The 27,926-nt window shown below is 30.7% G+C and overlaps 2 protein-coding genes and 1 long non-coding RNA gene across 3 annotated transcripts in view; 1 reads left to right on the top strand and 2 right to left on the bottom strand.

The window, feature by feature from the left end:
- Positions 1–795: 795 nt before the first annotated feature.
- The window catches only part of LOC143058820 (unhealthy ribosome biogenesis protein 2 homolog), a 37,824-nt gene continuing 10,693 nt past the window's right edge, over positions 796–27,926 (bottom strand). Inside the window, exon 3 of the mRNA XM_076232292.1 lies at positions 796–1,136. Within this exon, the coding sequence (XP_076088407.1) occupies positions 981–1,136 (156 nt within the window). The 3' untranslated portion in view covers positions 796–980. The remainder of the gene's footprint in view (positions 1,137–27,926) is intronic.
- Positions 2,901–27,465, bottom strand: LOC143061554 (uncharacterized). The gene is made up of 4 exons (XM_076233763.1): positions 27,199–27,465; positions 25,704–25,826; positions 5,768–5,872; positions 2,901–2,915 (listed from the first exon to the last, which is right to left on the bottom strand). The coding sequence occupies exons 1-4, from the start codon at positions 27,373–27,375 to the stop codon at positions 2,901–2,903; spliced, it is 420 nt and encodes a 139-aa protein (XP_076089878.1). The 5' UTR covers positions 27,376–27,465.
- On the top strand, positions 8,335–13,812 carry LOC143058755 (uncharacterized). Its single transcript, XR_012973219.1, has 3 exons — positions 8,335–8,448; positions 12,596–12,658; positions 13,623–13,812. It is a non-coding gene; the product is annotated as an uncharacterized LOC143058755 (long non-coding RNA).

The following is a 27,926-nucleotide window of genomic DNA, read 5'->3' as shown; positions in this document are numbered from 1 at the left end:
TGGAAAGTACATAATCAAATGACAAAACACATTAAACGAATGGACAAGAACTATCATATTCCTGACTTGGTACAGGCATTTTCAAAGTTATAGAGCACTGAAGATCCAAAATTCAAAAAAGTTCAGAAACACTCAAGCGGTCAAGTAAAATTCTTTACAAAAAGAACTGATGAAGCTACCCGGACAGATTAATGAACTAATCGCTCTAAAAAGCCTGTGTCGCTCACCTTAGTATATGTCTATATTAAACAAAGGACACTTTGGTTATGGTGATTTGTATGTAGATCTTACTTTACTGAAAATTATTGCTGCTTACAATTATCTCTACCTATAACGAACTTGGCCCAGTAGTTTCAGAGGAAAATATTTTGTAAAATAAAAAGGGTTATAACTCCTTTCGGGGTCAATTGACCATTTTGATCATGTTGAATTATTTGTAGATCTTACTTTTCTGTACATTATTGCTGTTTACAGTTTATCTATAATCATATTCAAGATAATAACCAATAAATTGCTCTGCTGAGCACAGCTGGATACAACTTATAATTAACTTTGATCTAAGTAAGTTTGATATTGACAAGAACTGGAAAGAAAATGTTGAAGAAAAACACACAAGTGACAAGAGAAAAAAGACAATTTAACACAATTGATTGTAACATAGTTACAGACTTACAATGATTAACTTCAACACTTATACTTGTACTTTTATATCTTTATCATGTGTAACCCTTGTTCTACGACAGTCTTCATTTTTTCAAGCTTACTTTGATGATTAATATTAAATTCAACACAAGGTACAGTAAACCAGTATGTTATTTATTGAGTACAATAACAAATGTACATTTCAATATAATGCAATCATACATCATGTTCTTGTGTATAACACTCGCCCAGTATACTTATAGAAGTTTGAATAGTCACTATAAAGTCCTACACTCGTCCAGTATACTTATAGAAGTTTAAATAGTCACTATAAAGTCCTACACTCGTCCAGTATACTTATAGAAGTTTGAATAGTCACTATAGAGTCCTTTAAACACCTCCTTGACTCCCTGGTTCAGTACTGTATGGAGCTGAGCTAGTACATGCTTGTCACTGATATCCAAAAGTTTGTATATTGCTGAAACCAGTGCTTTCTGGAAAAAAGTTTATAAAATGAAAATATCATCTTCTTTAAGTCATTGATTTTTATATACTGGAAGAATGCAAGAATCCTTCAACAATTTAAAAAAAAAATACTATGGGAAATTTTAATTATTACGTACAAATATTACTGTTCTATGTTGCAGAAAATTCAATATAAATCTATAAAACTTTTATTCTATTTATTTTATACATGAATCATGTATTATCTTTTTAATTAAGAAATTAATACTTCATCATAAACAAAAATTTCAGATGAACCAGTAGATTATACATTTACTGAATCATTGTGAGAATTTTACCTTGACCATTGGTAACAATGTGTGTTGATGAACATGATCAACATAATCAGCTACAACATAAACTACTACTTTACTAAACTCTTCTTTGTGTGTTGATATTAACGTAAATAATCTGAAATTAAAACATAATTTATTTTGTGAACATCGAAAATTTATCTCAGTGCTAGATAATAAAATTAATTATCTAATTAATAACACAATTCTATAAATCAATATTCTTGTAATTGTCATAAAATACTTCAAATAACATAGTTACAAACCTTATCTTGATTATATATCCAATGTTTAGAAATTTACTTGTGACAACACTTTCGTGGCGTTGATCCAGTCGTGTGACTGACAGTTTGTGGTTCTGTTGTCCTAGTTTGTTTTACATGTTCGTTTTTATTCTGTGGTTAGCATGTATTGTATTGTTTATTTGTGTAATTATTTGTCCTGAATGTTCTTGCACTTATGTCAAGTATTGTTGCCATAAAAGTGGTAGCTTTGGCTAGTCACAAAACCAGGTTCAACCCACCATTTTTTCTTAAAATGTCCTGTACCATGTCAGGTTATTGACAATTGTTATCTCATAGTTCCTTTCCTATCTGTGTGTGCTGCATTTTCGTTTGTTTTTTGTTGCACTTCAGTGTTTTTGTTCATTCGTTGTTTTCCTTTTATAGTTGATGTGTTTCCCTCTGTTTCAGTTTGTAACTTGGATTTGTTTTCTCTCAATTTATTTATGACTTTTGAACAGTGCTATACTACTGTTGCCTTTATTTGTACAATTTATTAAAATATTATTAATAACAATATCCCTGACTGCAGCTATTACAGAATTGATACTATGGCAATGGCTAATCTGGCAACTGAGTACAAAATATAAATAGCCTTATTGCATAAAACTATAGTTGTGCTTCCGTTTTTTTTTTCAATTTTGGTAAAATGGTAAGATTTCTTAATTTTAGGCATTACAGAATTACTAACATCTTTGAAAAAGAAGTCAGCCTTCATTTCAACAGACTATCAATGGTCCTTCATACTCGAGGACATTTCTTCATTCTATCTCAATCCAGATTTATCTCCCTTTGATGAAATTGTTGCTAATAAATCACTTGTTTGAACACCCACACATAATCCATTATGACAAATGGAAGTTTTTAACGACCTTGACGGGCTGGGCTATACATCCCTTGCACGGTCGGTATCCATCATGGTAAGCTGATTGTAACAAATATATGGAAAAAATAGGATTGTTACATACCTGTCAATCATATGTATACAGCCAATCAAATCTGTTGTTACATTTGGCTTTTGGGATAAAACATCCTGGTCACCTTCCTGGACTAACCAAAATAGCAAACGTGTGTAGGTTAAGGAAACTTGAGGCCTTTCTTGTAACTCTTCAATAATATTTACACCTGAATTTTTACCTGAGATGATATGCATAAATAAACTGCAGGAATTGTCTACTTTTTAAGGCTGTGAAATCTATAATTTAATGGAAATATTTGCCTACTTATTTCTAACATAAATTAATGAGTATTGATAAACTTCTAATTGGATGTGTCAATGACTATATAGATCTTCAGTTGACTTTTTGATTACACCAAATTCTATAAGTGATCCAACACCTGAAGTGGCGATTGTGTGGTAAGGTAAAAACAAGTGGATACTGATAAGTATTCACAGTTGTCTTAAATTAAATAAGAATATAACTTCTGGTCAACCGCAATAACCGCAAAATGTAAACTACACTGTTTTGTTTCATGTATAAACTTGTCCTGATGATGCTGGTGAAACAAGTCAATAATAAAACTATTGCATTGCGATAAAAATCATTTGAATATTGTTGTCTTTTGTGGTGACATTTTCGGATTAAATCTGCTACATAAAAATGAAACTTAATGAATTGGTAGGATGCTTACATTTCTACATTCACATCAATAGTAAGATTCATAAAATTGTTATCTCCCCTTCACAATAAGCTCAGTTGAATTCTAAGATCTTCTTTATAGGACTAAATAAATGGCTACTCATAGTTAAATCTAAAAACAAAATAGGGTATCCAGATGATTAGCCATTTTCAGAAGTTTTTGTCCAAGATTAGTTTTTCTAGATACAATTAATATCTTAATTTACTTATAATAAGCTCTCTAAAATATTTTTTTATTAATAGTGAGAAATCATTTCTGAAAAACACATCCGTAAATAGTAAGCAGTGTTGACTGTTTTATTTTTGTTTATTTTTGATTGTAAACAAAAGATATCAGAGAAAAGAAATATGTGCCCAATCCAAGGACAGGAAATAGTTATATAGTAATATAAATACTGGAGCTAGTGGATATACACCTTATTGAGGCATGACTATCAGTTATAGAAACACTGTCTAATAGTGCCACTTGAGATGGTGGGTGATCCTTTATTGGTGCATGACTATTATCAATCACATTTATACAAAGGATATGTTTAGAACAGTTTAAGAACACTGGTATTATGTCAAACACTGCATTGATATGATTCAGTAACGCTTCGTTCAGTATTTCATACATGGATGGAAATGTTTCAATGGTAACAGGTACTAATAAAGTACTTCCTAGGATGTTCAGTATCATCTGTTTGGTGAGTGGACACTAAAAAGACAGAAACATTGTAACATCTTCTTTATACATTGCACTTTTTCATTCAAATTAAGAAGGAACAAATAAAGAAAAAAAATGGAACAATATGATGAAGTTACAGTTGACCATCTCATTCAAAGAATCATTGATTTTGACAAAATCTTTTATTTTAATATTTTACATCAAAAGAAAACTTTAGATATATTTTGAAGCAATCACACCAATGGACATGTTGTTTTCTAATGTGAGTGTTGAGAACTTTGAGATCTTCAGTGCTATACACTTACTAATATCATGGAACTGATATATCAGCTCTAGTTATAGAGCTGTTCAAAATTTAACCAACCAACACACACATGCACTGACTAGTTGGCTACTTGATGTTGACCTCCCACAGTGCACAAGTGTAGATATCTTTTATATTATATTATATGAATAGAAAATGTATCTACTAATTTAAAGGTCACATAAAAAGTCTTCTATGTCTAAATGCTGAAAAACACTTTATAATATGTTAAATGACTTAGGTCTCTCTCGGATATCTAACTGCTGAATGACACTTTATAATATGTATAATGACTTAAGTCACTCTCTGATATCTAACTGCTGGATGACACTTTATAATATGTATAATGACTTAGGTCACTCTCAGATATCTAACTGCTGGATGACACTTTATAATATTTATAATGACTTAGGTCACTCTCAGATATCTAACTGCTGGATGACACTTTATAATATGTATAATGACTTAGGTCACTCTCAGATATCTAACTGCTGGATGATACTTTATAATATTTATAATGACTTAGGTCACTCTCAGATATTTAACTGCTGGATGACACCTTATAATATGTATAATGACTTAGGTCACTCTCAGATATCTAACTGCTGGATGACACTTTATAATATTTATAATGACTTAGGTCACTCTCAGATATCTAACTGCTGGATGATACTTTATAATATGTATAATGACTTAGGTCACTCTCAGATATCTAACTGCTGGATGATACTTTATAATATTTATAATGACTTAGGTCACTCTCAGATATCTAACTGCTGGATGACACCTTATAATATGTATAATGACTTATGTCACTCTCGGATATCTAACTGCTGGATGACACTTTATAATATGTATAATGACTTAGGTCACTCTCAAATATCTAACTGTTGGATGACACTTTATAATTTCAAATAAATAATGACTCGGCAAAAGAAACTGTCAAACAGAAATAATGTTTAATAAATTAATACCGTTTATAACAGCTTGTAAAATAAATCATCCTTTTCGAAATTTAATTTGAAATATTAAATGGATTAAAATTTTTACTAAATTTTATTCATTTCAAACACCTTTTTCTTCTTTTTTTTCGACTTCTATCTTTCTTTAAATATTAGATAAAGGGGGTCTTATTGGGGGTTCTGATCCAGAATCCCGCTTACTGTTTTGTCAGACAGATTCCTTTATCCCGCTTACACTGTGTACATAAGCAATTCTCATTTTTATGGTAATTTCATGTGTCCCGCTAGACTTCATTTCCGTTTTCACATGTCACACTTACAAAAAATCGCCAATCCCGCGTCACGCTTAGACCTCAATGAGACCAAAGATAAAGGATTATACTAAACAGGTCAACATGTAAACATTACATAAATTGATAATCCTGTATGAAGATTCACTCTAACATTAAATCAAATAAGAAAGAATAAACTAACCATAATCAGTATCTGATGTTGTAAATCACATAAAAGTTTTTCCAAACAGCTTTTTCCTTCTAAGACAGATAACTGTTGTGCAATGCTAGTTAAATATCCTGTCACCTGTAAAACAAACAAAAAAGCATCAATATAGATGTTCAGCAACTTTATCTAGACAACATTATTTTAGGTCACAATACAATTTGTTCAGGAAAGGCTTAAGGGCATACGATACAGTTACAGAGGAGGTAATGACGTTGCTAACGTAAAAAACGTTTTTCGCGACGTCAAACTATGACATATCGGGAAAAGATGCATTTTTCGACTGATTTTTATCGTTCAAACTGATTTAATTTAAAAACGAGTGCATGGACCCCAATTTTTTAAAACGACATTTTGTTTCATTTTGCAGGGAGATTATGTGGACCAAATTTTATAAAACTGTAAATAGTGCATTTGTTTTAATTTTGATAAATATACGGCACAAAATTACGTTTTTTTTCTCAATTCATGACCATTTGATAAATGTGAGTTATTTTTGAATAAAAATTGCATAAATTTTTAGGATACTTATAAAATACAGAAATTACAAATTATTTATCAAAAAAAAATTTGTGTTTATCTTTTAAAACATTATGTTAAAAGTTATGGCTTTCTTTCGAAAGGGAAAATACGGCCACAAATCCGAATTTTGTGCAAATATACAAAATTTCGACCTCATATAACTCAAAACGTAGCACATGAAGGTATATATTTTATTACATATTTGATTTAATCAGGCAAAAAATAACCTATATAGAAATTTTCATCAAACTGCAAATACGGGATCAAAACTGTATCGTATGCCCTTAAAAAAGTCTTTAAACTAAATGCATACAGAGTTTCAAATTAATACAACTATGAATGTTCCAAAGAAGCTTAGACAGCAACAACCTATACAGAAAATAAATGGAGAATGTTGTTTGGCCACAGATACTTCCACTTGCAAATATGCATGAGTTAACTCACACAACCAGATGCAGAGATGCATGTTTCACTTAGTAAAAACCGTTTTGTGATTATAAGGGTAAATTCAGTTAAAATCACACGCTAATCCATGTCTTGAATTACATTTATAACTGATTCTCCTTTAGAAATTAGAAACTTACATAAATCATTCATGAAAGTAAAAATGTAGCCCTTCTTTTTCAACAAAAAAAAACAACGATTTATGAACAAAATAAACAGAAATAAAAGGTAAATATGTCAAAAAAAAGGGTACAGCAGTCAACATTGTGTTATAATATAAATCATTTTAAAAACAAACAAATATGTAACAAAGAAGCACAAAGAGGCATATAGACAAAGAACATTAGCAAAAGTTAAAGAAAGGGGCATAACTCATGAACAGTAAAAGTGACATTACCCACTTTCTAACATGATCTGTGTTTAATGGTAATTAGCATCATGTATAGGTTTCACAATTGGTTGAAGCAAACTAAAGTTAGAGAATTACAACAAAATATTCAACATGTTTTTGTTTTTTAAGGGGAATAACTCATAAACAGTAACAGCGACACCACCCAATTTCGAACTAGATCTGTGTTTTATGTTAATAACATTTTTGTAGAAAATTTATAACATTTGGTTGAAGCAAACTAAAGTTAACCCTTTCCTTAATGGAATTTTATTTTTTACATACTTGATTCGCATAGGTTTTTTCAATAAAATGCTAAAAAAATGTGCTTTATAGTATTAATGAATTTTAAAAAAACAAATATTTCATCAAATAGATTGTAATTAATTATCAAAGGTACCAGGATTACAATTTAATACGCCAGACGCGCGTTTCGTCTACATAAGACTCACCAGTGACGCTCATATCAAAATATTTATAAAGCCAAACAAGTACAAAGTTGAAGAGTATTGAGGATCTAAAATTCCAAAAAGTTGTGCCAAATACAGCTAAGGTTATCTATGCCTGGGATAAGAAAATCCTTAGTTTTTCGAAAAATTCAAAGGTTTGTAAACAGCAAATTTATAAAAAAAAAATGACCACATTTTTGATATTCATGTCAACACCGAAATGTTGACTACTGGGCTGGTCAGTAAGATGTTCTTATGAATATCCTTTTCATATTGGATACAAATTATATTAAGATTGATGCAGACATTTCATAGTCTCAGCCTTTCAACTGAGGTACTACACAGGCATCAAAAGGCGTCATTGTGGAGTAAAGGGGGTGGCGTCAAAAGGCGTCATTATGGAGGAAGGGGTTAAGTTAAATTTTGGGAAAGTTTTTTTTTTTTAACGTAATAATATCTTTATTGCATATTTGCTGTAACAATTTACTAAGTTTACAGCTTGTAACTTAGTATCCCTCATATTAGTTTACCTAATAGTTTAGGGAAGCACTATTTGGTAAGATATAACTAATTCATAATATTAGTATCTATAGTACAATTGATTTCACAATTATATATTAAAATAAATATTGTGAATACACATACAGATCTTTGTTCAATAATTTCCTTCCCTATTTTTATACATTAACTTTTCCGGAATCTTTTCCGTTATCGATTTTATCAATTGATCCGTATTCCATTGAAAGAAATTGGGCATAGTTAGTGTTATTTCAACAAGCATGTGCGTTATCGCATTATTGATTGTGTCTAAATATTCTTATATAAACAGGATTTAACTTATTTTATAAAATTTGGTAAGTATGCAATTTTTGTTTAAGCTTCTACTGATCTATTGTATGTCGTCGTGTATATGTATTACACAAGTAAGTCATTCATTTTAGCGTGCACAATTCACAATTTGTCTACACTAGAATAAATTATTAAATAATCGTGATTACACATGTTTATCTTTTTTTCCCTATAATGTTTATGAATAAAACAACAATATGTACCATGTCGTTACTTATGCATGGTTGAACATTTTTACAAACATGCCAACATGCATGATTGAACTTTTGAATAAACATGACCATATATGGCTTGTAAACAATTAACAATTGTGTTTAAAAATTACTGTTTTTACTTTTTATAAAATAATGTTTCAAAAATTTAAATTGATTTAATTCTGATTTTTTTTAAATCTTCAATGAATCTATTTGTTTTTAGAATTGTCTTACTATTATTTTTGTTATTAAAATTGTTCATTTCAATAATATCTGAAATTTCTTTTTGGAAAATTTTCAAAATGTTTATTTTTTTTTTTTGTTTTCTTTTCTGAGACATAATATGCTTTATATAATGAAAAGGATATTACTGTTAGTATGTAGTTAATATCAAAGTATGCTGAGTCTTCAATTTTGTACCCTATTACTAGATTTTCAAGACTTATAATGTTTTTGTCTATACCTAGGGAGTTCATTAATTTCATTGCTATCTTCAGGAAGTCTGTATTAAATAAGCAGTTGACAAAAAAGTGTTCATAGTTATCTTTTTCTTTACAATGTTTACATAAGTTGTCTTCAGTAATTTTCCACTTTTTTAATAGTTCATTGCATGGCAGAATATAGTGAATAAGTTTCCATCTAAACATTTTTAATCTGTTATCAGTGAGATATTGAAAAATGAAAACAAAGTTATTTTTGAACTTGTAACTTAAATTTTTGTCAAATAATTTTTCCCACAACAGAAAACCGTTCGGTTTTTCATGATTTTCTTTTAGTTTGAACATTTTATAAAGTTCTCTTGTGCTCGTTAATGGAGTTATTGTTGTGTACCTAATTTTTAAGTCGTTAACAACTTTAACTTTAGTTTTGATGGATTCTTCAGTACAAAGAATTAATTTCCAATTCATTGGAATAGCCTTTTTTAACATATCTATTTGGTTTATCCAATTTTGTTTATATTTAAGCTTAGATAAGATGGTTGTTTCAGAGATTTTACCCTCTTCATCAATGATATCATTTATTGTAATTATATCACTTTTTATCCAATCGTCAAAGTTTAGACATTTTCTGTTAAACCTAATATTATCATTTCCCCACAAAACTTGTTTTCTAATTTCAAAAAATCTTTTGGGATATTTTGTGTTTCCTCCTTTTTCACTAATCCAATCTTTAATTAGTTGCTTGTAAAAGTCTGGCATATTTTGTAGCTTATTTTTATCAATGTCTTTAATACTTTTTAAATTCATTTTGAATACAAGAAGATTTTTCCCTAATTTGTTAAAATAAAATTTTGGAATGATTGTCCAATTATCATTTTTATCTTCACTTAATTTTAAAATCCAGCTGATATGCAGTGATTTTATGTAAACATCAATGTCTGTCATTTTAAGTCCACCTTCCAAAAAATCTTTTGAAAGTGTGGATCTTTTTATTTTGTCTTTTTTGCCTTTCCATATAAAATTATATATCAAAGTTTTAAAATTTTGCAACATTTCTTTAGGAATTATAGTGTTTGAGGCAATATATGTTAGGTTTGGCAAAACAAGTGATTTGATGATGACTATCTTTCCTATAATAGTAAGATTTCTTTTACTCCAATCAGTTATTATTTTTTTACATTTTAAAAGCTGTTTTTCAAAGTTTAATTTTTGACATTCTTGTTTATTGTGACCAAAGTAAATTCCAAGACTTTTAATAGGTGTAGTACACCAATTTATATCTTCACATTTATCACGACAGTGTTTCAATTGGCCTAGCCATATCCCTTCAGTTTTTGTTTTGTTCAATTTTAAGCCTGAGAAAGTACCAAATATTTCTATTAAATTAATTGCAAGAGTAACATCTTTTTTTGATTGAAGAAATAAAGTAGTATCATCTGCTAGTTGGCAAATTTTTAGAGTATTACTTTTTCCGTCTAGTTTTATTTCTAGTCCTTTTAAATTTTTATTTTCCCTTATCTTAATTGCCATTACTTCTACTGCTAGAACAAATAGTAACGATGATAACGGACATCCTTGTCGGATTCCACGTGAAGCACTGAATCGAGTAGAAACCCACCCGTTATTAATAATGCATCCTTTAATATCCTAGTACATTGTCTGAACCCACCTAATAAAATTATTTTTAAAGCCAAATTTCTTTAAAGTCTCAAACATGAAGTCCCATTCTAATGAGTCAAATGCTTTTGTAAAGTCAAGGAATAAGATTGCCCCATCTATTTTAAAAGTCTCAGAGTAATCTATTACATCTTGTATTTGTCGAATATTAAAACCAATATACCTATTTTTTACATATCCTTTCTGGTCAGTGTGTATAATTTTGGGTAGCAGGGGTTTTAATCTTTGTGCTAAAGCATAAGCGAGTAATTTTGCATCATAATTTAAGAGAGTTATAGGTCTATAATTATCTAGTGAAAGAGGGTCATTTTTTTTATGAATTAAGGATATTAGACCTACTTTCTGAGTGTTTGATAGCTTTCCTTTTTCATAACAATAATTAAAAGTAGCGACTATAAAAGTTTTTAATTCTTCCCAAAATTTTCTGTAAAATTCAACATTTAATCCATCAAGCCCAGGAGCTTGATTTAGTTTCATTTTAAAAATTGCATCAGTACATTCATCAACAGTTATTTCCCCTTCACAAGTATTACTTTCAGAGTCATTTAATTTTTTATATTCTTTTAGAGATTCTAAATACTTTTTTGTTTCTTCTATCTCGGGATTTTTTGTAGAGTACAAATTTTTATAATAATTTGCTTCTAATTCTAATATTTTGTCTTGATCTCTTGTAATTTGACTCTTATCATCATATAATTGGGTTATTGTTTTTCTACTCTGTCTAGATTTTTCCATCCCTAGAAAATATGCTGAATTTTTTTCTCCCTCTTCAACCCATTTTACCCTTGCGCTTATTCGGTTACCTTTTATTTTCTCATTATAGAGTTTTCCTATTTCATTTTCTATATTTTCTACTTTCTGTACTAAATTGCTTTTGTTTTTGTCATTGCATGATGATTTGTCTATAATTTTATTTAATTCCGTTAACATTTTTTCCAACTGGCTGATTTGGTCTTTTTTATTTTTAGCTTATATTTTACAATAGTTGATTGTCTGGTCTCTAACTTCAATTTTGAAATTGTCCCACACAATGTCAAGTTCAGTTTTAGTTTTTGCCTTGTTTTTATAATTTTTTATTATCTTATTAATTATTTCAATGTAGTCTTCATTTTGAAGTACACTACTGTTAAGTTTCCAGTATCCCCTTCCTTTTTGTCCTCTACTTAAATTTATTTTTAAGGAAACACAGTTGTGATCTGTGTATTGTAGTACTATTGGTCTTATATCACATGAAACACAGTTTTTGAATACCTCAGAAGCAATTAAAAAATAATCAATTCTTGTCGACTCCGATCTATCTTTTCTACTCCATGTATATTGAATTTTGTTTGGATTTCTGTTTCTCCACACATCACTTAGTTTAAGGGACTTTATAAGTTTATTTAAGTTGTGAGCAGGTTTTTTTTTTATTTTGGTGCTTAGATTTGCTTTTTGAATCAATATGGGATAAAATTTCGTTAAAATCTCCTCCTAGAATTAATTGACCCAAACTTTTTTCTTCTATTACAGCATGTACAGTTTTAAAAAAAATATTTCTGCTTTTTGGATTATTTGGCGCATAAATGTTAGCTATTGTTATAATAGTGTCATCTATTTCAATATTAACAAGCAATAGCCTTCCTTCATTATCTTTATAGTCATCTATAATTTTAAAGTTTAGTTTTTTTTTCAGCCATATGGCAATTCCCCTTGAATTACTAGAACCATTACTTAGTATAAGTTTGCCTTCAAATTCAGTATTTAAATGGTTTATCAAATTATCTGTAAAGTGTGTTTCTTGCATAAGAAGAATGTCACATTTTTGGGTTTTCGACCATTCAATCAATCTTTTTCTTTTCCAGGTTGTTGTAAGCCTTTACAATTTACTGTACAGATATGAAGATGTTTGTTTCATACCATAGTTGGTGAGTATTTTTAATATTTATTTGTAACATCCATTATGCTTCAGTAAACGTAGGTAAATCCCCTTTGGAGTGTTAATAATTAAGTTACATTTTAGGTGACCTTCACAGAGACTATAAATAGACATTTTTCCAGGGGTTTTATTTTTAAAGGGACTTTTATTTATTAATCGACTTGTTCTTTGTATTATGAATAGGAGTAATATATTTATAATTCTTTTACATTTGTAGCTGAATGTATTTATTGTGTAATCATTACAAGTTTTACACTTATTAACTTTATAAATAATGTTAGCAAACATTATTAATTTTTTACCTGTACTTGTACTTTTTGTGTTTAAATTCAATCTACAAAAAGGATGATTTGTCCATCCTGCACATTTAATTTTACTGGTTTTACATGTGTTATTATGTAAAAAATAAGCATAGTTTATTTCTATTGAAGACATATAACTACAAGTTACATTCAAAAATGAGAAAAATGTGTTGTTTTCTTTGACCTCAAAGGTCATTATTTGGGTCATCCTTGTGACTTCACAAACAGTCATTGACATTTACATCATAACTTGAGTACACTCAGTGTCTGTTGGGCTCATATAAATATAAACACATATGTACTTCAATTTGAAATACATAATCAAAACATATTTAAAAAGAACTATTTGTATATACACATGCTTGCATATACATATAGATGTATAACAAATAAAAACAATTTTGTTATAAGTACAAAGCATGAGAATCAGTTTTGTTAAAATATTTGTATTTATAGAAGTGGTATGTTGGTTTAAATTTTTCATTATAACCACATTTACTTTTACAAAGTGTAACTTTTGGGTTTTGAATATTTCTAGGATTGAATTTTTGACAAATTTTATATATTGTAAAATTGTTTGCTTGAAGATTTCTATTTTTTGCTTTATTGCCAAAATGTGTTTGATTAAACATTTCTTATCTTTATTTTTAGGATAAGAAGATGGTGACCGATTTTGACTGGTCCTCACTGAACATTGGCTTCCAAAAAGTTGAAACCTCATCAGATATGGATAAAATATGAAAAGCTCAATATGTACAGACAGAACAAATATAATTATGTACAACTGCATTTTTTAAATTTTTTTTTTTATAATATATAATAAAATAGGTTTAATACAATATTACAGTGTTCACTAGTATTGACTGCTGATTACACTTAGACAGATTAATTATTTTTTTTTCGTGGTTCTTGATCGTTTTGTACTATTATTTGTAGCACCATCATGAAGTTTTTCTGTAGGGGTAACTGGTGACTTTTCAAGTCCACTGCTAGTTGTTGCTTTCACTGGGGTATCATGATTTTGGCGTTGAGACGAAGATTGAGTTGTTGTGAATTTGGTGATTTGTTGTTGTTCGGAGTTTTTGTTTGGAATTCCATTAGATTTGTTCGCTGTGTTTGCAGGTTTGTTATTTTCTCTGCGAGCAGGTATGACTTTTGGTCTAGCTGCTTTTAAATTGGGAATATCATCGAGCAGGTCACTATTGTTAGTGACAATCCCTGTTAGGATTGATTGAGATTGTTGCAGCTCTGTTTCAATGGATGTAGTTGGTATTGCTTCAACTATGTCTACTGGTGATTGTGTAGCCTCCGGATCTTCATTTTCCTCTATCTGAGGTTCTGCGTAAGCTTCACAATGATCGTTTTGATCTTCATCATGTACGCTAGAGTTTTCTTGTTCATTATCATGATTTGAGGATAAATCGCTTGTACATTCGTTCTGTCTGTGGCCTGATTCTCCACAGCTTCTGCATTTCCAATCATTTTGGCAGTCTCTGGTTTTGTGACCAGTTTCCATACATTTATTACACTTGATATTGTCGTTCTGTTGCCCTTTGTAAAGTACTGTGGCTCTGTATTTCCCAATGGGTATAGATTTGGGAATTGCCTTAACTGATGGGCAATCACAGATGACAATTCGATCTCCTGTCTGACAGTCGGTGATTTGATATTCGAATCTAAATCTTTCCCTGAAGTGTTTAAGAATTGTGCAGTTGTACCCCTCTAGCGCTCTCAAAATTTGTCCATCATCCGCTGAGAGCGGTACATCTTTCACACGTATTTTGACATCTGTAGAATTTTCTTCAAACCGAACGCGGGGATTTCTAGAATATATGAATATAGATTTCCCCCGAAGCTCAAGCCCGTCAGAAAGCAAACATTCTGTTTCTTTTTCTGTATCCAGGTATATCCGCCATAGACCTCTTATCCTTTGAAGACCCTTGATCAATCTTCTAGGTACTACTGCACCTTTGTACATTTCATCAATTGTCAGATACAAACTTTTTAAATGTGGTTTTGGTATATCTCCAAATACATCAGATTCTTCAATGAATACTGGTTTAACTGAGGATATAGAATCATCAGATTGATCAAATTTAGGACCGTTTTTGAAGGCTTCGGCATACGTCGCCATATTGGTTTTTTCTTGAGTGTCAGATTTGGTCATAGTTTACTCACCAATAGTGATATTTCAAGAAAAATTTTGGGAAAGTACAGGATGATGTACGGGACAGAGAAGGATGGACAAGGGTAACACACAATGTATCCTTAGCTACGATGGGGGCATAAAATAACGCTGTTATTGTATTCACTTGGTTACTGTTGTGGTAAACATTTTCAACAATCTCAAAGCCACAGGACAAATTTAAACCAAGCTTACATTTAATGATCCCCAAGGTATCTATTATAAAGCTTTTGTTTTTTGTTCCTGCTAATCAACCAACATGGCTGCAATGTCTTATGAACAGGGCACCAAGAGTGCATGTTATGTCCTTATTGTGCATATTGAAATTTTTGTAACTTTAAAATTTTAGAAAGCATTAGATCAGAAATTAACACATGGAGTGATCTGTCAAATTGATGTAACAAACTGAGTTTCATGTATTTTGAAAGGATCTTTCATGATTGTTTGACCAACCACAGTACTAGTGTATGCCTAGGGGCAAAAAAAAGAATATAGTTAACATCAAACTTGACCACCATTTTGTCATCAAGTCCTGATCAGGAACAGCATTTTAAATTTCAAAAGCATTGGTTTAAGGTAGCACAATACAAAGATTTTTCTTCCTCAATCAGACAACTTTAAACTGATGTAATTCCACTCATCTTTCTTTAAATTTTATAAATGAGGTATCAAAAGAAAGAAGAAGGATTAATTTTTCAAGTTGTGATAATTTCATTATGACATACTTATTACATAATTAATTGTTATGTAATTAGATGCCATATTGTGATGTCCATACTTGAATGATTTAGCTTTTTTGTTATTCATAGCATCCCAAAATACTTTATAGATTCTTGCACAACACAGTTTGACCTCCAAAACTATGTCTCAGATTTTTCCTATTGTATTTCATTCTTTCATAAATCTTCAACGAAGTTTGCAACCATAATTCATAAGAGACCACTAAATTCAATTGGGTATAAAACTTGTTCTATTGATGTTTTTAGAAATCTGAGACAGAGTTTTGGAGGTCAAGCTGTGTTGTACAAGAATCTATAAAATATTTTGAGATACTATGAAGAACAAAGACACTAAATTCATTCAAGTGTGGACATCACAATATAGCAACTAATTACATAATGATTAATTATGTAATAATTATATCATAATGAAATTATCACAATTTGAAAGATTAATCTTTCATCTTTCTTTTGGTACCTCATTTATAAAATATAAAGAAGGATGAAATGAATTACATCAGTTTAAAGTTGTCTGATTGGGAGTGAAAAAATCTTTGTATTGTGCTACCTTAACTGTTCATGTTTAAGTAATTGCACTGAAACAACATAAGGTTCTAGTTTAAAAGCTAAGATACCTTTTGCTTATTTTTTTATTTTTTTAATTGTATAAGTGAACTCTGAAATAGCGCATTTTCTGATGTAATCTTTTTTATATTTTAGCCAGAAAGAACAAAATTGTGATCCTATCTTTTCTTTTAATATTCTCAAAGCATTTTCCTATCTTCCTGTATTTTATTTAACAATTCAATTTCTATCATTTAGTTAAGCTTCTAATCACATAATGATGCTTTTTCCAGCATAATCCATATAAAATGTGTTATTTTGTAGCAACCTGTAGCTTGAGAAAATGCTCAGTGACCAATCATGTTTATTATATTTCTGAACATATCTCAATCCATATACTACATTTTGGCAAAGTATGAACAAATTCTATAATTTTTCATTGATACTTCTATAGGAAAATATACCACCCTAAAAGAAAGGAAAGTAACAAACAAGACAGATAATTTCAACCAAAACACTCATGTAACAAAGATTTGAAATATATTCCTCTGAACACAAGATTTAAATCATTTAAAAGTTCATGCTATTATCAGTACTTTTCCATTATATAGGTCAAGTATAATCAATGTCATTTAAATATTTACTGATAACCTGAATCAGGTGTTAACACGTCATAAAGAACTTCCTGGTAAGAGTATATTTTTGAAAACTGCAACGAAAAATTGTTCCCAATGCCATACTAACAGATGATTTCAAATTTTTCTGAAAGGTAAGTTACAATTTCTAACATCTTGACAGAGATAATGAAACCTTCTTCACCTGAAATAATTTTTTATCTATCTTGAATATTTCATTTTAAAAAAATCTAAAATATGAATTTGTTTTTGTTTATTTATTAAAGAAAGTAAAAATGTGAAATAAAAATTCACTTTTAGCACCCAATTTGATTCAGTTTGGTGAAAATAAGCAAAGAAACATGCCAATGAATTATTCACTTGCAAGTGAATAATTTGACTTCATTGAATCTTTAGTTTAAACATATTTTTTTTTATAGTGGATAGGATAATGTATAACAACTTATATTAATCTCTCTCCACTTAACCTGTAAATCTTTAATCATGTGAACTTCAATTAAACTTATTAAATAGAGAAGGGTTACACATCGACTACGCATGTTCAGCTAAGAAAAGGAAAATTAAGTCAACATTGGAATGAAACAAGGGTAAGCCATCGAAAAAATTACCTATTCTTAATGATGCATATTGTTAATATTGTTTGTAATAAATATACCATTTGAATACACTGATGAGTTGTAAGACTCGAGTCAAATAAAGAATTTGAATTTGAATTTGATTGACTGATTCAATCTACAAAAACTAATTCTAATAAAGGTAAAAACAATTATTTTTATATTGTTTTAACCTGTAATGTGAAATCAACTAGACCTAGAAATATCTAATTGCACGAGTTTGCTATCTATTTGTATCTTTGTTTATGATTATAAATGGTTATATAACTGACAACAGCCTCCAAAAGGTCTCCTTGGTGGTTATTTAGGTGGTGTCTAGACTAAAATACACATGAAATCTTGATACATAATTTGGAGTTTATGCATCATAAATTGTTTATTTTTAGACTTTTTTTTATTTGAATATAATTTTACTTAAGTAGAATATGAGAATTTGAGTCAGATCGGTGAGCATGAATTTTAAAACCGTTAGCGCCCGTTTAAGTTTGGTTTTAGGTCTGTAATGTTTTCTTTTTTATTGTGGCATACATCTTTTATGTTTTTTGTTCAAATCTATAATTTCGTCCAATTAGAGAAAAGATTTGTGACATCATGCAGCCCAATTTCCACAATTAAGCTTCCCAAAAAAATAGAACACTAACCAAAATCATTACTGCCTTCGTCATAAATTGGCCTTTTTTTTAGTAAAGTAAGCTGCAAAGCAGTTGATCAGTAAATGTCAAAATTATAAAAAAAAATTGTAAGGGTTCCGCGGAACACAGTTTCTCGCCTACTTTTGCTGTTAATCGCAGGCTCAAAAACGAGAGGAAAACAAGAATGTGCCCCAAGTACACGGATGTCCGATCTGCATTATCATTTTCTATGTTCAGTGGACCGTGAAAATAGGATAAAATCTCTAATGTGGCATTACAATTAGAAAGATCATATCATAGGGAACATGTTAAATAAGTTTCAAGGTGATCGGACTTCAACTTCATCAAAAACTACCTCAATCAAAAACTTTAACCAAAACTTCAACCTAAAACGGGACGAACGGACGAATGGACGGAGGAACGGACGGACGCACAGACCAGAAAACAGAATGAGGCATAAAAATCAATAAGATATTCCTCTTGATAATATGTTTTGATTATAAAAAGCTTCTTTCCAAAATTGATAAAAATCCTAGATAGTTTATGATTCTAATAAATGTTTTAAAAACTTTAACTGCAGACTGTATGTTACAGTAATGTTAACTGGAAGAAAAGTCCATTTATAAGTAAAATACGGAAAAAATGGATATAGTTTAAGAAAGTTATTAAAATTTCTAAAACTAATATCAGAAAAACTAATAAAATTGAGAAAGGAAATTGGGAATGTGTCAAAGTGACAACAACCCGACCATAGAGCAAACAACAGCCGAAGGCCACCAATGGGTCTTCAATGTAGCGAGAAACTTCCGCACCCGTAGGTGTCCTTCAGCTGGCTTCTTAAAAATATGTATACAAGTACAGTGATAATGGACGTCATACTAAACTCTGATTTATACACAAGAAACTAAAATCAAAAATCAAACAAGACTAACAAAGGCCAGAGTCTCCTGACTTTGGACATGCACAAAATTACGGCGGGGTTAAACATGTTTATGAGATCTCAATCCTCCCTCCATTTATGAGTAAAATTTGGAAAAAAATGGAATTTTATTTTTACAAAATTTACTTCTGGATACTATCTTATGATCATAAACAAGCTTCTGTCAAAGTTTGGTAGAAATCTAGTAAAGTTTAAGAAAGTTAAACAATAGTTTTATGACAATTTGCTAAAATTATAACAGATTTAGCAGGTACTTTAATTTTCATTTAATAATCCTATGACAACTAGGAGTTATTTCCCCTGAAATGTTTGATTCGACGATTTATCTATTATAACTTCGAACTGAAACATGATAAAACAAGTCGTTTTTGTCTCTTTTGTGGAATGTTAGGAAATACTTAACCTTGAGAAATGTCTAAGCAAACCATAAGTATTTTTTTTTCTTCACTAATTTGAAAATATCAAAAAGTTTATAACAATGATAACAATCATGCCCTTACTTATTCATGCTTAGGCCATATCTGTACACTAAACCTATACCATATGGACCTTTGACTGAATAACTAACTTTTTATATATTGTCAGGTCATGGCATCCAAACAACCTATACAATGTCAATCTTGTCTATAAGACTAACTAACTTACATCATATACATTTTATATATATGTGTAGGTCATGGCATCCAGTAAACCTGTACCATGTGGACCTTGTCAAGAAGGAAAAGTAAACACTAAGGCTGACATCTGGTGTTACAACTGTGATGAAGGACTATGCTCTACATGTTCTGGCAATCACAAAAGATTTAAAGGAACACGTGATCATAAGACTATTGATATCAAAAGCTATAAACCCTTCATGCAAGCTATCGATACAGAATGTGACAAACACGGCCAACAGCTTAACTTGTACTGTCCCAGTCATTTAATGCCTTGCTGTGATGAATGTATTTCCGCAAATCATTCAAAATGTATGGGAATTAAAAGTTTGGCAGGTGTTGTGGAGAAAACTAAGATACAAAAATCCAAAGAATCTGTAGAGAAAGATATCAACTCCACCTTACAACTCTTGGATAAAATGGTAAACAATAAATCAACAAACATCAAAACTGGAGAACATCAATGTGAAGGCATAAAAAGATCAATTGTTAAAATAAGGAAGAAAATGAATAAATATTTAGACCACCTGGAAAAGAGGTTATGTCAAGAAACAGACAAGCTCTTAGATAGTGAAAAATCAACAGTAACAGATTTCATTTCTGAAGTTAAAGAGGAAAAGAAAAAACTTCAAAAAATACAAGAACATTTACATAGAATAGAAACACATACTTCAAAACTTCATTCATTTCTGGGCATACACCAGCTTGAACAACAAGTACACCAACATCAACAATATGTGGACAATCTGGAAAAAGATAACAGGACAAAAGCTTTTGACATCAAATTGAAGCAAAATCATGAAATAGAAACCATACTAAAGAAATTAAGATCATTAGAATCCCTAGGAGATGTAATGGTTGTTAAAACAGAAACAGACTTGAATAGAGAAACCAGTGTGCGGAGGGAAGCACAAGTAGAATCACGAGTACAATCCAACATAAACAACATGACAATGAATATTGAGACAAAGATAGAGATCAACATGGAGAAGTTTATCAGTGACATGATTTGTCTGATGGATGGAAGAGTTATTGTAGTGGAATGGAAAGGTAAAGTTAACCTACTTACTTCTGATGGCAAACTACAGAAACAGTTACCTATATCTGGTGGAGCCTTGAGTGTTACACAAATCAATCAGAACACTATAGCCATAACTTATCCTAGGGAGGAAGCCATTAAGATCTTCAATATGGAGTATGAAACAGTTACCAAAGTTATTACATTAGACAAAGAATGCTATGGACTATCATTCTCTAAGAATTCTCTGGCTGTTTGTTTGATTGATGATGATGAGATCCGTATTATAGACTTGGAAGGAAATACACTGAAGTCAATACAGGTTGAGTGTCAATCATACCTGGATCATCTTGTTTACTGTAATGACAGAGTAATCTATTGTGACTATCATGGTAAAGCAGTATACTGTTATGATGGATCAGGTAAACAGATCTGGAGATATACACAGGATTTATCAGGACCAGATGGACTTTGTACAGATACTTATGGTAACATTATTGTAGCTGACCGTGAATCTAATAGAATAATAGTAATATCAAAAGATGGACAGAATAGTAAAGTACTGATAAGTGAAGAGGATGGACTGGAGAATCCTATGTGTATTTGTTTTAAACATAATGAGTCTTCAGGTTTTATTTGTGATTACAGAGGCACATACTTGACAAAATTCAATTTATCTTCTGGATGAAAAATTTACAATAAGCATGATAAGGAGTGGATTTTACAGAATTATAACACTGAAGGAAAAAAAAACGAAAATACTGTTATTTGTAGGGATGGCAATGAGAACTGCAGTACTCGAGTACTTGCTGAGTCTTGCTCAGAAGGTTGAGTACTAGAGTACAATTTTAGTACTCGAATACTCGTTTGCCTTTTAATCAATCTTCAGATATATCTTCTTACATTTGCCTTCACTTTAGTTCCATTTGGAATATCTTTCGTAATACTACTAAAAATAAAACTTATTCAAGACATAAATGTTTTAACCTGAGAGTTCTATGTGTTATAATTTAGTCTTATGTTTATCTATAATTGCAGAACGTGTTTTAGCAGTACCAGTATAGTCCGTTCCTGCCGAGAGGACCTTTCATATACAGGACTTGTTGTAACAAAACTTTGAAACAGTAGTACACAAGCTGTAAACTTACTTTTGTTTGTTAATCAAGACTTCCTTGTAAACATGATTGGTATGAGATCTACATTGTATGTAACTGATGTTTAACTGATGTTTAATCGAAACTTTATTATTTTATAATTTATAATTAAATATAAAATAAGAAATTTGAAATCCAATATTTTGCTGACATATTATGAGATACAGAATGTAGGTCGTTACATTTAAACATATTAAATACTCCACAGGAACATATTGTCTATCAAGTCAAACTTTATGAACATATTGATGGTGTTATTGGTATGTTTCTGAATTGGTCCATGGTTTTTTTTAACTTTAAAAAATAAAGTTTTGATAAGTCAAGAGGACGAATTGGGAAATTCTCTGTATATTTGTTTCAAACATAATAATGAGTTATCAGGTTTTATTTGAGATTACTTTGGCTTATATTTGGCTAAATTCAATTTATTGTCATGATAAAATATACACTCAGGAATCCAATGATAAATAAACTCATCATAGATACCAGGACTAAATTTAGTACAGGTATATATGCCAGACGCGCGTTTCGTCTACAAAAGACTCATCGGTGACGCTCGAATCCAAAAAAGTTTAAAAAGGCCAAATAAAGTACGAAGTTGAAGAGCATTGACGATCAAAATTCCTAAAAGTTTTGCCAAATACAGCTACGGTAAAATATGCCTGAGGTAGAAAAACCTTAGTATTTAAATTTTTTTTTTTTTAAATATTACCTTACTTTTTATACATTACATGTACTACACATCTACTTTTGCATTAGTACTATTTCTGTACCACAAATCTATAGTACTGGAAATCTACTTTTAATATTCAATACTATTTTGTTACTTTAAAATTATTGTAATATTAAGGTACCTGTATTTTACAGTACAAATGTACTTAATTTGTGCTTGCAATTTTAGTTCTGCAGATTTTTAGTTACAATGGTATATTTTCAGCATTTTGAAAGTTTGTCTATTTCAAATCTCTTAAAGTTATGATTTTAAACATGAAATATTGTGATCACTGATGGTATTATTTCTGTACCAATTTCTTTTAGTACAAATCAAGTACTGTAAAATACAGGCACCTAAATATTACAATAATTTTAGAGAAAAGAAATAACACTAAACATTAAAAATAAATTTCCAGTTCTACAGATTTTTAGTGAACTTTCCAGTGACAAGAGGAGTTAGTACTAAAATAACATGCCTTTGTTAAATACCCCCGCATCAAAACAGCCATTACTATGAAGGTCAATTGGTGGAATTGAGATTAACCTGTTAACCCCACAGGTAAATTATAAAGTTGTTTCTCATATAAAACTGTTGAATGTACTATGTTGCAAAATTAATTTAAAACAGATGACCATCTGGAGTATGGCTGAAACAGACTTCAAATGTATGGTATTTGCATAATTTCTTGTGCTTGAAATTTTCAATAATTGGCTGTTTCCGACAGTCACCAATCTATCATTTAGTAAGAGGACATCATTTATATAGTGGAACATATATGCATCCCAGAGGCCAAACAACCAGACCCATCTTTCTTCCTTTATTAAGCACAGGTACTACCAGACAGGTGAAATTCAGGTGTCCATACTTTTATACTACTGTCAACCATTGGTTTATAAGCAGAATGAAGGAGAAAACCATCAACCAATAAAACAAAGCATAACCAGATGCTCCGCAGGGCGCAGCTTTATACGACCACAGAGTTCGAACCCTGAACAGTTGGGGCAAGTATGGACACAACATTCAAGCTTGATACAGCTCTGAATTTGGATTGTGATTAAATAGTTGACACAACATAGGTTTCTGACACAGAATGAATGTGGTCTAAGAACTCAACTTAAAAACTTAAATATTTTAAATTGGACATTTACCTATTATGGTCCAATATTCATCCTAAATACATGGTTAGATTCAGCATATCAAAGAAACCAAAGAACTCAATTTTTGATTAAATCAAATAAAGTTCAATTTTGAACCCTTTAAGACCTGTGGACCAATTTGATAACCAGGCCCAAATATCAAAAATCTAAATACATGGTTAGATTCAACATATCAATATGTATATCAAAGAACCCCATATATTCAATTTTTGTTGAAATCAAACAATTGGCATGACACAGGTTATGTTCTTCTCATATATGTTATGATGGTATGATACTAAACCCCTAACGGGAAGGATTGTGCCTGATGTTCATATGATGAAATCATAATATTTCAGTCAGTTTAATTGAAGTCTGGAGCTGGCATGTCAGTTAACTGCTAGTAGTCTGTTGTTATTTATGTATTATTGTCATTTTGTTTCTTTTCTTTGGTTACATCTTCTGACATCAGACTCGGACATCTCTTGGACTGAATTTTAATGTGTGTATTGTTATGCGTTTACTTTTCTACATTGGCTAAAGGTATAGGGGGAGGGTTGAGATCTCACAAACATGTTTAACCCCGCCGCATTTTTGCGCCTGTCCCAAGTCAGGAGCCTCTGGCCTTTGTTAGTCTTATATTATTTTAATTTTAGTTTCTTGTGTACAATTTGGAAATTAGTATGGCGTTCATTATCACTGAACTATTATATATTTGTTTAGGGAAGATCTGTTGGTGACCTTCTGCTGTTGTTTTTTCTATGGTCGGGTTGTTGTCTCTTTGGCACATTCTCCATTTCCATTCTCAATTTTAAAGTTTAATTTTGAACCCCGATTTGGACCAACTTGAAAACTGCCTCCATAAGCAAAAATTTTAATACATGTTTAGATTCAACATATCAAAGAACCCCAAGAATTCAATTTTTGACGAAATCAAATAAAGTTCAATTTTGAACCCTTTAGACCTGTGAACCAATTTGATAACCAGGCCCAAATATCAAAAATCTAAGTACATGTTTAGATTCAGCATATCAAAGAACCCCAAGAATTCAATTTTTGTGGAAATCAAACAAAGTTTAATTTTGGACCCTGATTTGGACCAACTTGAAAACTGGGCCCATAATCAAAAATCTAAGTACATGTCTAGATTCAGCATATCAAAGAACCCCAAGAATTCAATTTTAGTTAAAATCAAACTAAGTTTAATTTGGACCCTTTGGATCTTAATGTAGACCAATTCAAGAACAGGACCAAAAATTAAGAATCTACATATACAGTTAGATTCGGCATATCAAAGAATCCCAATTATTTAATTTTTGATGAAATCAAAATTCAATTTTTAATGAAATCAAAATAAGTTTATTTTTGGACCCTTTGGGCCCCTTATTCCTAACTTGTATGGACCAAAACTCCCAAAATCAATCCCAACCTTTCTTTCATGGTCATAAACCTTGTCTTTAAATTTCATAGATTTCTATTTACTTATACTAAAGTTATGGTGCGAAAACCAAGAAAAATGCTTATTTGGGCCCCTTTTTGGCCCCTAATTCCTAAACCGTAGGGACCAAAACTCCCAAAATCAATCCCAATCCTTGCTTTTGTGGTCATAAACCTTGTGTTGTGAATTTCATAGATTTCTATTTACTTATACTAAAGTTATAGTGCGAAAAACCAATGTGTCTTCGGGCGACGACGATGCCAACGTCATACCAATATACGACAGCAAAATGTTTGCGGTAGTATAAAATTTTTTAAAATACTCACATTATGAATAGACTGCATAAAACATGTGCTTTGTTCCTCTGACATACTACAAGATAACAGATGGTACCATGTATACATGCATACTATAACCTGGTCTGCCTCTGTTACTGTTATATCTATGTTCTGTAATGAATAAATCATAGTATAGGATAACAAGTCATATGACATATACAAACTGTTACCTGATGTGCCTCCTAATATCAATGTTCTGTAATTCAACGGACATGTCAGCAAGGGCCTCTCTGGTACATTTTATGTGAGGCAAATGGACAGATGCATACAAAGCAAATATTTGCAGGTTGTTTATTTTCATAATTTTGACACCAGCAATTAGTTGAAGGGTTTTCAATTGATATGTGTTTTGTTGATTCATGCACTATGATGGGTACTTCAGTGGTCACTTCCTTGTTGAACTAAAGGTAATAATTTTTTACATTTATTTTTTATATGTCAATATCTTTTTTTTTTTAAATTTAAAAAGACGGCTATATATAATAAGAAAAGCTGATCTTTAGATTTGATTGATTGATTCGTGGTTGTTTTAATAAAATCCTTAATAAGACATTTCTTTTAAAAAATTGTTTTGCCTTTTACCAGCAAAATCTATATTCACAGTTTTGAATTCGGATATCCTTGATGAATATATAAATTTTTCATAATGATTTGGAAACATGTATTATTGGTTGCTTAATGTCAAGTTGCAAATATTTCATGCATGTTCAGGGTGATCTGAAGAGAGACAGATGCTATCACCATGATCACTTCATCTCAGTTCTTTACTCCTTAAGTTTCAAAAAAAATTGTTCAAAAAACGGAGCCTGTTGTTCCATGGTTGTCATTGGTAAATGTGGTTCAAAGGTGTTTCTTTTTTTTTTATGTATAAATTAGAACGTTGGTTTTCCTGTTTGAATTGTAAAACACTGCTCATTTTTCAGCCCTTTATAGCTTGCTATTTTGTGTGAGCAAAGGCTCTGTATTGAAGGCCATACTTTGACCTGTAATTGCTTTTTATATGAAGTAACATGGATGGATAGTTGTCTAGTAGACAACTTTCGAGTTCGTTGCAATCCGTGAATACTTTGGTTTTAATGAACATCATTTGTGCATTTAGGTGCATTGTCACGTCCGTACCTGTGATGAGTGATTGGTGGAAAAAATTATAATGCTATATTGCACGAATTATTCGGCAAATAAAATTCTTATAATTGATATTCAGCACTGCTATCATCAGTTCATTGTGATTAGGTACCTACAGAACAAATATTATTTCTAGTTTATCCTGCTCAATGACTATCACTAAGACGCTTGATTGATGTTAATATAGCAGGGATACAGGCGATCACCTCTATCTGGTTAATGGCCTCATAAAGGCGCACATAATTCAAGAGTGTTTTCCGGTGACAGACAAACTCGAAAGTGGTTTATTGGCACTTATACCACATCTTCTTGTTTATATTTACACACCACATTTAGTTATCATGATAATATTTCTTACCAGTGACTGCTCTAAATTACAGAGCAGTTCCTTAAAATCTTGTATGTCACATGAAACAATGACTGATGATACCAGGGACAATAACTCTTCACAAAGGTCATGTGTACTAATATCAAGGTCATTCTTTACTTTGTTGTGTAGATATTGCTGCAGTAAGATAAAAGCTCTGTCCAACATTGTTGTCCTTACTTCAAGGGATAATACAACAGTATCTTTAAGTTTGCATGATTCCTTTAAAAATCTGACTGCAGTATTCAATTTAGGGCTGGTCTGAAAATATATTTACAATAAATAATTTAAATAACCGTTTGTTACAACATTGTAGCTGTATAAACTGATAAAAACATATTTGACTATAAACAAAATGCACATACCATTTCTTAGCATAAAAATGGTGTGTTAAATCATATTTACTTCAGCCATAGGAAAATTACTAGAAGCTATAAAGAGCCTGTGTGGCTCACTATGTGCATATTCAACAAGGGAAACATTCCAGCATTGAAGACAAAATAGAATTCATGACAAAAATCTGTTTTGCTGATCTTGTATTACTGATAATTTATTCTTTAAAGTTCTCTCTATCTTGTTTCGGTTATTGCTCAAAACACAAAAGTAGGCTCAAGTAAAATCCTAATTTAAGAACAACCCCTCTTATGAAGAGTGACCGTCACAGTCTACTAACTATACCTGCAAAATTTGACTTGTTAGTTGATCTTCCCTTGCTGGTA

This window comes from Mytilus galloprovincialis, chromosome 1 (assembly GCF_965363235.1).
Source record: "Mytilus galloprovincialis chromosome 1, xbMytGall1.hap1.1, whole genome shotgun sequence".
NCBI classification, from domain to species: Eukaryota; Metazoa; Mollusca; class Bivalvia; order Mytilida; family Mytilidae; genus Mytilus; species Mytilus galloprovincialis.
Note: the sequence above shows the minus strand (reverse complement) of the source record. Positions and strands in the feature narration are given on the sequence as shown.

Bases quoted from the DNA above. Each gene is read 5' to 3' on its own strand.
- LOC143061554 (XM_076233763.1), bottom strand. From the start codon at position 27,375: ATGTTGGACAGAGCTTTTATCTTACTGCAGCAATATCTACACAACAAA. The intron at 25,827-27,198 runs GTAAGAAATATT...TATTCATTACAG, and splicing joins GTAATTTAGAGCAGTCACTG to AACATAGATATAACAGTAAC. The intron at 5,873-25,703 runs GTGAGTATTTTA...TTTGTTTTACAG, and splicing joins TTATGCAGTCTATTCATAAT to GTGACAGGATATTTAACTAG.